Source organism: Ascidia mentula, chromosome 1 (genome assembly GCF_947561715.1).
Source record: "Ascidia mentula chromosome 1, kaAscMent1.1, whole genome shotgun sequence".
NCBI classification, from domain to species: Eukaryota; Metazoa; Chordata; class Ascidiacea; order Phlebobranchia; family Ascidiidae; genus Ascidia; species Ascidia mentula.
This window is the reverse complement of record NC_138566.1, coordinates 4,140,995-4,153,048: the sequence shown is the minus strand read 5'-3', so window position 1 is coordinate 4,153,048 and position 12,054 is coordinate 4,140,995. Positions and strand designations below refer to the sequence as shown.

Below are 12,054 nucleotides of genomic sequence, written 5' to 3'. Positions count from 1 at the left end.
TTAACTTTAAATTAAAAAATTTTAAGTACATTCACCAAGATCTGCTAAGCAAACCAGCCAGAATTGTTATTGGTGGAAAAAGGCTTGTTGGCAATGCAAGTCAAAACTGGTGTTTTCTTCGACTGTTCCCTTTATTTGTTTTGTCTAATGTAAAAAGTGTGGAAGACCCAGTATGGAAACTTCTATTAACTTTGCGCTCAATAACTGAAATTGTCACATCTTCATCAATTGACAAAGCCACTGTTTCTCATTTAAAGTTTTTAATTTTTGAATATTTGCACAATAGGGTCTTAAATTTTCCTAGAGTGCCCTTGCGTCCTAAGCATCATTTTATAAGGCATTATCCATGGGCTATATTACAGTTTGGTCCCATAACCCACACATCTACTCTTCGCTTCGAAAGCAAACATTCTTACTTCAAGCGGGCCATTCGTAACAAAAAAAATTTTATTAATGTTTGTTCAACTCTAGCCCACAGTCATCAACTGCTTCAAGCCTGCTTGCTTGAAAAGACATTTTTTGGCCCTGATATTGTTGCTGTTTCACCAACAACTCATTTTTCTAGTGTAATAATGGGCGTAATCCAAAGTGTTGGTTTTGATGTATTTAAATGTGATATGTTAACTTCTGCCAAGTTTCAAGGTATCATTTATGCTGTAGGCATGCTTGTTGTTTTGTCCAAATTTGGGTATGACTTACAAGTTGGTGATATTCAGGCAATATGTATTGTAGAATCCAAACTGTATTTTGTTGTGTACCCCAAATTTCTTAATTTTTTTCCACAATATGGTGTGTATGAAGTCCAACATCAAGATGGTTCCTTTAAATGTATTTGCATTGATGATCTGTTGCACAAATGTCCACTATATGTATATGGAGTGGGACTAAAACAAATGGTTGTTTTAAAGCAATGCATTTGTGTTTAGGTCAGTTATATGCATAAAAATGGAAGATCTTGTAACTAAACTTTTACCTGAACTGATTGATAACCCAGCAAAACTTGATGAGTGTGTTTCACACTTACACACACTTGGTGTCCGTGAACTTGGTGACTTCAGACACCTTGAATTAGAGGACCTGCTGATACAATTCACCCTAGTGCAGGCAAGAAAGCTGCTTAAAGCACCTAATATAGAACCAGGTATTTTGTGTAAATTTTTGCATAGCGTTATACCAGTCATATGTATTTAACATTGTACACAATTGTTTTTTCAAAGTTTCATCAAGTTCTGGATTTTCTACGGAACCGCTAGACTCCAGCTTTAGCAGTGTCGAAGCAAATACATCATTGCAATGGATTTATGAGTTTACAATCCCTTGGCAACGGTGTTCCCCAGCAACCATTCAATGTTTGGAAAGTGGCAAAGTACCCAACCTCATGCAAAGAAAAGAGTTAATTCACAAGACAATAGACGAAGTATTGAAAGTAAGTACTGTTCATCTAGACCTGTAAAGTTTAGTGGTGACTGTTACAGTGTTGTTGCTCATTTTTCATTTCAGCTAACACTAAAACCAGGAAGAAAGAATTTGGATAAAATTGCATATAGAATTGTATCGAGGTATCCCAAATCCTTCCGTGATGTGGTAGATAGTGTACCAATAGGAAATGGCCATAATACAGTTTCCAACCAGTTATTTTATCGCTGGGAAAATGTGATGAGAAAAAAGAGAAAATTGTGTGAATTTGATGACCAGATTTCCACAGAACCCTCTACAAGCAGTAGTGGGTATGAAAATGATACCACTTTTCAAAAATGGCTCCAAGAGGAATTTACCAAAAAAGAAAGAAATATGAAAGAAGTGATGGAACAAATGAAGAGTACCTTTTCGAAACAACGAAAAGACATCAACACCAATGCCAGAGTAAGCGAAATTTTTAAAAAATGGCCATTCTTGGCAACCTCACAATGTCTCATGCAACACTATGGTCAACTTATGGCTTTAAGTTATGACCCAAAGGAAATTTCTGTGAGAATGACCAATCGCAGCTATCACACATACAAGTAATAATTTGTTTTTATTAAAAATACATGCTTGTTAGGTAAACCGCATGTTTTGTAGAGCTTTGAAAGCAATGGCAAAACCATCTGTTGCTGCTTGCATTAAAGAGATTAGGCTTGAATGCAAAACAATAGGAAATAAAACTCCAAAGTCCACTTCAATTTTGGAACTTCTGGGAAGTTATTTCAAAGAAGATACCTCAACTGTTTTAAAATGCATCCAAGTAAGTGATTAGTATGCATTTTTAGGCCTCCGAATGCTTATGGACCTAAATGTTCTTGACAGGATAACTTGCTACTGCAAGAAACGATTGAGAATGGTGATCCCAATCCGTTTATAATTGCAACAGGTATTACATTTTTTGGTTGAATTTTAGTGGTTTGGGTATAATAATGTGTTTTCCTTTTCAATTCTAGGTAGTACACCAGCATCATCCAGCTGTTATTCACTGATTATAGAGAGGAGTTTGGTTTTTCAATGCAGTGACTTTTTTACTGCATTCTCCGGTCTTTTTTGTTCATTCTATGTATTTAACATACAATACCCAGAAAAGGCAGCAGCAACAATGGAATTTATTCAACGGTTTGTAAGCTCTTGCTACTCTAAATTGTTAAATATTACATAATGTTGTATTGGTTGTTTTTTATGGCCAGACCAAGTCTTACTATAGTCAATAGCTATATGTGACTTCGGGAAGAAAACTTTGACATGCTAAATAAAGCTAAGACCAATTTCTTTTATTTAAAAACACTATATCCCTTTTATGGGAGTAATCTTTTTTGTATTGCCAACAGTTATTTATGACAAAGATGCAAAATATGTTTAGGTGTGGACAAGTTTTTGGAAATGTTGCAATACATGAAAGTAAATTTTGGTTTTGTGCAGATACTTTGCTGAAATAAATCAGGCTGGTTCCAAAAGCAATAAGCGACGATGTGCAGGAGGAACACATCCAAAAGTGTTGGCCTTGGGCAGGCTAATACATTCTTTGCAGCATTCATGTACCACTTAATGGTTTGCAAAGTCATTCAATAAACAAATTTTTGGCAATTTTTTTGTGCACAGTTTGCGGTTATTTTTGGGGTAAAAATTACCAGGACAATTGAGGTAAAAACTGCTGCCAGTGGTTTAGCAAGTAAATTTTACAGTGAAAAAACCAGTAAAATGTACTGGAAAATACGCGTATTTCTTACAATGAAAAGCACGTAATTTTTCCTTTTTACGTCAAAATGAACGTAAGTTTTTACGGTGAAAGTCGCAGTAGATTTTACGTGTTGAACATGTAAAAACTGCTGCCAGTGGTTTTCACAGTAAAATTTTTTAACAGTGAATCCCAACATACCATAATTCATTCCTCCCGTCACAATACGACAATATTGCTGCCCAATATCCTGCACACGTGTACGAAGAAGTGTCAACAACCGGAATAAGCCGAAAAAAGAAGACGCTTCCAATACCGCAAACAGTTCCCCGATCAATCGTATGCCAACAACATGTGGCGGGACAAAGTGCCATTTGATAATGATTTGTCAAACTCTTCCGTAGTCCCTTAGCTTTTTTGGTTTGGTCTTTCTGTGACTCAGCTAAGCAATAAAGAAATTTGAGAAAGATAATGTAAATATTGATCTGAGTGCAAATTTAATGTGCAATAAACATGCATCATATCGAACACCTTACTTACATCACTGTATTGCAGAAGAATGTATTGACATGAAAATTCAAAGTCGTTTTACTAAAATGACAATAATACACAAAGACATACAGTACAAGTAAAGAATCATATTATGCAAAAAATATAATGTTAAATAATTACGCTAGAACGACAAAAATTAGAACTTGTAAATACGTCTCTTATCAGGCAACTGCTAGGAACAATTCGTTGCAGCAAAAACTCGCTTTAAACTGCTTTAATAGAACATTAATACCATTTGAAGTGTTAGCAACAAGCTATATGAAGGATAAATAGGAAACTTTTGGAACATTAATTAATTACAACATTTTAGCGAAAAAATGGTAGGAATTACTTCTTCGTGTTGTATTTGTGTTTTTAAACTTTCAAACTATCTTCATGATAGCAATTAACTTGGACGGACTGGTGCCAAAAAAACCACCCGGTTCCGACTCAACATAAATCATGGCCGATTAATAAAATGACACAAGGCACGATACGATTTAAGCGTAACAAAAGTATTTGCATAGTAAAAGCGGAAGACCGCGCAAGGTTTAAAAAAGCTGCGGGAGCAAATTATTCAACCACATAAAAAAGGCTCGCGCCGGATTGTTAAGGATTTCAGAGAAGACTAATTCGAATAAGAAATGCAGACGAAATTGCTCTAATAATGATCGTTGAACCCATACGAGTTTGACTTGGCTCACGTACCTGAGTTTTGTGAAAGACAGATTTACAATAGCAAAAAAAATACAACGTAAACGAAAGATACGATAAAGAAAGAGACAAGCTCTAAATGTCGTGATATGCGTATACGCTTTCCCACTAGAATTGCTACTTTAATGTGAAAATAGAATGAAACACACATAGCGCTATCGCATGTCTTACACAGTTTCAGGGCCCTATAATTCTGCAACATAAATAAAAGGATGGTGTTGTGCACCTTACTGCAGTTATTAATTATTCTGACAGCGACTCTTAACACTGATGCGCAGTTTGGATTTCGTCCACGTGTTTTCATACCAACCTACGCCCTACCGACAAACTGGTCGACTTGCAAGTACTGGTATTATTTTATGGACTGCAGTGGAAGAGGAAGGTCTGACGTTCCTCTACTAAACAGCAGTCTGCATATTACCACACTCTACATGTATGACAACGGGTAAGTACTTTTTTTTAGTGTAGAGTTAGAAAAGGCCAGTATGTTACAAATAAGCTTGCGCCAAACATTAATTTTCAACTACTAAAATTGATTGCTTTATAGTAGCCTACAAAGCCTCTGAGTTTATCTGCATTAGGCCGAAACACGCTTCTTTGTGTTTGGCATGGGCTCATACCAATAACGTAAAACAGAAAGCAGAAAATATGTTTCCCTCTATGGTCATTATTCAAATCTATATGCTCACAGTGCATTACATGACAGTAACCGGGAATATTGTAATGACAACATCATATGGTCCTCTCGACCGTTACCAACTACCACATGAAAGAGTCTGCAAATAAACCACAACTAACAGTAGAAAAATTAACATTTCAATATTCGTATCTTATTTGCCTACAGAATGACGACCCTTCCAACATTCCCAGGATGGGTGAAGGCCAACTTAACCGACCTCGATCTTTCACTCAACAAACTACAAACAATAGGAACTACTCTGGAAGAATTCGTCTCTCTTCGCAATTTAAATATCAGTTACAACCAGCTTACAACTGTATCTAAGTTTCCAATGTCAATCTCTACCCTAAACCTACAAAATAACATGATAAGCAAACTCACCAACGTTTTCGGTGGACAAATATTAACACGTGTAAGTCATCTTTGGCTTGGAACCAACAAGATTTCCTCACTCAATGCCATCGATTGGACCAAAGTACTTCCAAACCTCAAACATCTTGAAATTGAAAACAACACATTTGCGAACTTGGACGGATTGGGGTCAACATCTCTCAGAAGTTTGCATATCGGACACAATGGATTGGATTTGACAAATCTTACGTCAATCAGACATGTGTCGATGCTTCAAGTCTCCGGGATGTGTTTTAAAAAACCATTTTCCTTCAAGGATGCTGTCAGCGTTGTAGACTTTACTCTCAAAGACATCTCGGGCCTTGAAACTGTAAATTTACCTCCTAACGCTACAGGAATTTTTTTGAAAAATGTTCCACAAGCAAAAGGTTTTGAGAAACTTCCACCAACCCTAGATGTCTTGAGCATCACCAAATGCAAAAGCTTCGTAATGAAATACGACACCGTACAGTGGAATACTTCACAGTCAAGCAGATCTTTTTTATCTTTTAGCGAAGTTGACGTGACTAAAATATTTCCCAACGTCACGTCACTGATAAGTACAACTGAGATTCCTCTGAAACATCTTCGTCAGTTTAATTTACATTTTACAAACATCACTGGTATTAAAGACTACGGCTTTCAGAATCTTGTCAATGCTCAATCGATTAGACTCAGTCATAACCGTATTCGTCATATACAAAGCTTGGCTTTTTACATTCCCAACTCGACACTATCCACCCTCGATTTGTCATACAATGAAATAGAGACAGTGGAGCCTTTTCTGTATGTCAAAGCAACTCTGACATCGCTCAAACTAAATGGAAACAGAATTAAACTACTGCATCGTGGCACCATTCCACGTCCAACGAAGCTGGCATACATCGACATTTCAAGCAATAACTTTACCAACGTGGAAATACTTGGGAATTTTGCGTTCTTTACTTGGACAGAAACAGTGGCATCCAACAACCCATGGAATTGTATACGAGGCTTTTGGGTTGTGTCCTTCAATCTATTTCCGATTGTCTGCGACAAAAGCTTCAAACGGTCAAATCAATCGTGCGTTTGTCAGCGATACATCAACAGGGCAAGTAAAAACAACACGAAAGAGTATATTGGCCAAACCATGGAGTGTCCCAAAGTGGCTGCCACCAACACAACAGCCAAAGTCGAGATAAACAACAACCTAGTTCAAAATGTTATGATAACTTTGGCAGCTTCAATATTGGCTATTCTGCTAGCTGTGTTATTGGCTTGCGTTGTACAAAATAAGAGAGTGTACGCCAAAAGCAAACTTTCAAGCACGTCTCCTGAAGACAGCAAGAAGCAAACAGTGGAAAAACATCAATTGAAAGAAGAAACGAAAGGTAACACGCCACAGCAGAATATTTTGGAATCCCGTGTACATGGTGATATTCCGTTTGTGCTGAAAATTGGCGGAAATTCTCAAGTTTCGGAGTATGAAGGTGGGTATATTGTGAAACCTGCACGACAAGCTATACCAGAAAAAGGCTCGGAAAGCATCTCGTACCGAAATTCATTTATCTCGCAGCACAAGGATGTTGCTGTTGAATATCCTGCGAACGTATACGAGGAGATACCGACATCCTCTGTGCACCATGAAAAGAACCCAGTTTCAATCCCGGAAGTTGATTATACGTCACATCATGAATATTCAACTGTAAATCTCCAACTTTGCTCGGTATTAGCTCCTCATGCATACGTTAACACCTTATGTTGTGATGAATCGTCATACAACAATGAAGAGCAAAACTCCTAGATCAATATACTTTATTTCATCACTACGTTTAGCGTTACTTAGTGTTAAAGATAATTTGCATTTTGCCACGTTTTGTGCCAACTATTGTGTGAATAAATCTGAATCTAACCGCATTAATTAGACACTTGAAAATACTGGAGCGACACAGAAATTTGACCTACAAACGTTTTGCTCACTGCAGCCAATCAGCCTATAGAAACCAAAACAACATAAGACTGACACAAATACTGACGTGTCACAATATTTATTTTGCGATTTTTTTTGTGGGAAATGTGAGTAAAATGCGCCAAATGATAGCGCAGTAGTTTCCAACCTTTTTGCACCTGCGGACCGGCAAAGTGCAACAATTACGTTTATGGCCCGGTAGACTTACAAAATCTAAGCCAAAATTTAGGAACATAACTAACGGTTTTGTAAATCTTTAATATGAACAGAATAGCCAATACAGTACTGGAAACCTTCATGTAAACGTTTCGATTGTTTCTACAACCACATCAATACAAATTTTGTATTGATAATAGTTGTAGAAACAATCGAAACGTTTACATGAAGATTTCCAGCACTGTATTGGCTATTCTGTTCATATTAAGCCAAAATGTATTAAAATAACATACAAATAAAAAAGAAAATCTAGTGAGGAAAAGTATGCGCTATGCACAAAAGAAATTCATTTGATGCAAGAATAATATATATATATGGGCGTCAAAAAGTAATTAATGTGAAGGGTTTTTGCCGTGACGAGTAATTGCACCATCACATAGCGATTACTCATCACAAGTAACAGTCTCACCTGATTTGCATACGCGACAGATTTTACATAACGGAAGAAACGTGTAAGAAATAATATACATGACTAACGTAACAATCTTAATAAAATGTTGACCACCGCTTGCAAAAACAGAAACAATTCAGCCTTCAATTTATTCTGATTCACGAATTTTCCCTTTAAGTGAGAAGTCAAGAGTTCACTTTAAGAATATATGACATTATAAGCATGCGGACTTTTAGCACCTTCATGACTGTTACGAGCACATCTAAATTTAATGAATACTCAATAGTTACATGACGAGAAAGCAGTCGGTAGAAAAATAATCCCTCTTATCTTCCGTATCTTCCAGACGCACAAAACTTATTTGTGTGAGCAGGTTTGTATCAATGACTCAGGGTGACCTGACAACACGAAACGAGAGAAGTGACGCAAACAACAGCGAGGCTTTAATTGGGTGGTGCGAATGTTATCAGGACGTTATAGAGGAAGTTTTACTATCCTGAAACTTCGTTATTGTATTATAGCACATAATTCGTTGAAACACCGAATATTTTTTTTCATTTGTTTTGTCATTGTAGGTGAAAAAACATGTGCAAAAAACAGTGAATTTTACCAGAAAAACTTTCAAATTATATTCAAAATAACAATTAACTTGGATCGATTGGGGGACAAAAAATCAAACAAGTTTTGCGCCTGACTGCTAGGGATTTCAGAGAAGAAAATTATTGAAGTTAAAGTAAACGCAGTGCGTCTCAGCACAAACACGTTATTAAGCGTGTCTGGCCAGGTAATAAGATGACACACGTCACGTTATGATCGCAAACCGCGACAATGATTTACATACGAGCAAGGAATAATTGAAAATATGTTTTACATAATGAGAATGTGGTCGTACGTGCCCAGAACGATAAAGAAGCAACACAAAACATATTAATCACCAATGAAGTAAACTTGTGTGTGTCAATTTTTGTATAACACGGAGGGTAGCTTTCGAATACTACAGAAAATCTGATTCAGGAAGATTGTGCACAAAGCTCAATAAGAAAAGTGTGTAGGGTATACAAAATATTCAGAGCGTATACATTTATGTAAGAATGTTCGAGCAAGAAAGTTTTTGAGAACATTTTACGTCATCAGATATAGAATAAAAGGTATTTTTTCACGTTCGGCGAATATGTTTGCTACGTTTATTAAAAGTTTTTATATGAACTGACGGCAAATTTATTTTAAATAGTAAACTTTTTTTGGACGGTTATGTTTATAATTTATAATCTTCTGAGGTTTCTCACCGTTGTTATGAGACGAACTTAACAATACTACAGATGTTTCTATATTTTGCAAGCAATCAAAGCAGGTTTAATATTTTGCCTTTCTCTTCACAGAACACCACATACAGTTGAAGTCATGAGTGGGATGTGGTTCAGTTTGGTTCAGATTGCAACGATTTTGTCAGCATATGGAAACGCTGCCGAAATATTTTTTCCTAGACGAACTTACATACCAGACAGCGTCATCACAACCAACTGGTCGAATTGTAAACACTGGTGGAATATTTTGGACTGTAGCGGCAAAGGAAGTTCCGACATCCCGTTACTGAACGGCAGCATCAACGTGGTTGTACTTCTTTTAAACAACAACAAGTAAATGTTTGGGATCGGAATCACATTCCGGTTCATGGCACAGCGGCATCCGTATCTACCACGATAATAATACATTGTGTACCGTTGTGCAAGCCTTGATCTTGTAGCGGACTTTTGGCTTTTGGCCCATTCAAAATTGCAGCAACACCTTGTCAATTCCATAACCTTTAAAATTTATAAAATAATCATAACTGTTCTGTATCGTTTAGAATGACAAGACTTCCTACATTACCGCCATGGACGATGTCCGGTTTAAAGGAAGTCTATCTTTCACATAACCAACTACATACAATAGAAAACTCTCTTGAACAACTCGGCTCACTGCAGCGCTTAAACATCAGCGATAACCCACTAACTAAAGTAGGGAGGTTGCCAACAGGAATCACTCGGTTGACCATTAACAACGCAAGGATAAATAACCTGACGGATGTTTTCCAGGGGCAAGTATTTCCGCATTTAGTAACACTGTCGCTAAACTCGAACCAACTTGAAACACTCCATGGAATCGATTGGAACAGAGTTTTGCCGAAACTGGATTGGTTGGACATCCGAGGCAACAAGTTTGTCAATTTAGACGGATTACGGTCGACTTCTTTGTACACACTACTAGTTGGTAACATGGGATTAAGGATGGAAAACCTTACGATATTCGCTCATCTAAGAGAGCTACAAGTTTCTGGGATGTGCACGGATAAAAAGCTTTCCTTCAACGAAGCCACGAGCCTCACTATACTGATCATCAAAGACGTTTCGGGAATAGAAACAATTGAGTTGCCGCCTAAAATCGCAACCGTCTCGTTGGCAAACCTTCCACAGGCAAGAACCATCGCGAAGCCTCCGTTGTCTTTGGAAAGCTTGACTGTTGTCAAATGCAGAAACTTTGCTATGAGATATGACGGAGTCTGGCCTTCTTTCCAGAACAAAACAAGGCTGACTTTTAACGAAGTAGACATACGGAAAGCGTTTCTCAACACGCAGTCAATAATTAGTACAAACCAATATCCGTCTTTTCGCCACATTCTTGAACTTAAGTTTTACTTTACGAATATCGCTGGAATCAAAGACTACGGTTTTCAGAATCTTATCAATGTTGAAACAGTCGGCCTGAGCAATAATCAAATACGCCACGTACAAAGCTCTGCATTTTACATTCCTAACCAGTCACTCTATTATTTGGATTTATCTTACAACCAAATCGAGACAATTGAGCCACTTCTCCACATTCAAAACACGTTGCGTGTGCTCAACCTATATGGAAACAGAATAAAAACGTTTTCTTCTGGGTTTGTCCATATTCCACACCCAGTGTATCTTGATATTGCGAGCAACAGACTTACTGATGTACAAATTATCAACGACATCAATTCAACTCATGCGGAAATTGTGGCAAGTTTCAACCCTTGGCATTGTCCAAATCCAAGCGACATGGCGACCAACCTCAGTCTTTCAGTGATTTGTGACACAAACTTTAAGCAGTCCCCGCATTCCTGCATTTGCCAACGATACATGAACTCAGTAAGCTCGAACGAAACCAACAAATACATGGGCACCAATGTTCAATGTTCGATTAGTTTCACTGATGGACAAAACTTAGAAATACGTTATGTTTCAATAACCGTGGCAGCTTTTATATTAGCGACTATAGTCCTTGCAGTGATAGTGGCCAGCGTTGTACGGCAAAAGCAAACGAAGAGAGAAAACACACCTCTGCAACCGACGGCGGAAAATAGCTTAGAAGAAGAAGAAACCAAAGGCGTAACCCCGCCGAAAAAAACTTTGGAACCCCGTGCATATGTTGACATCCCGTGTGTAAAAGCTGATATCAACGCTTCCGAATATGAAGGTGGGTATATCGTGAAACCTGCAGGACAAGCGATACCAGAAAAAGACTCGGAAAGTTTTTCATACCGGAATTCAACCCTCTCGCAGCACAAGGATGTTGCTGTTGAATACCCGGCGAACGTATACGAGAAGATACCGACATCCTCTGCGTACCATGGAAAGAACGACGTTTCGATCCCGGAAGTTGATTATACGTCACATCATGAATATTCAACAGTAAATGTCCAACTTTGCTCGGAATTAGCTCCTCGTGCGTACGTAAACAGATTGTGTTGTGCAGAAGCGACATATGTCAATGAAGAGCAAAACTCATGAAATAATTCGCGCTTTGAGCAGATCATGGCTTTATTCCACCACTACTTTTCGCGTTACCTTAGTGTTGAACATAATTTGCATTTTACCTCGTTTTTGCCAACTATTGTGTAAATATATCTGAATGTAACTTGGTTAAATAGTGACACCGAAATTTAAACCAGAGTTTTGTTGACATGATATCTCGAATTCGCTGTGCTTTTTTTTGTGTTTTGCTAACTGCAGCCAATCAGCCTAAGAAAACCAAAACAA

The 12,054-nt window shown here is 37.6% G+C and overlaps 2 protein-coding genes across 5 annotated transcripts in view; one reads left to right on the top strand and one right to left on the bottom strand.

The window, feature by feature from the left end:
- Window positions 1-12,054, bottom strand: part of LOC145909625 (deleted in lung and esophageal cancer protein 1-like) — a 100,987-nt gene that overhangs the window by 64,337 nt on the left and 24,596 nt on the right. The gene's annotated exons all lie outside the window — the stretch shown is intronic.
- LOC145909653 (uncharacterized) lies at window positions 946-2,213 on the top strand. The gene is made up of 5 exons (XM_082997013.1): window positions 946-1,141; window positions 1,218-1,426; window positions 1,501-2,003; window positions 2,062-2,114; window positions 2,161-2,213. Exons 1-5 carry the CDS (start codon window positions 946-948, stop codon window positions 2,211-2,213), a joined length of 1,014 nt encoding a protein of 337 aa, XP_082853139.1.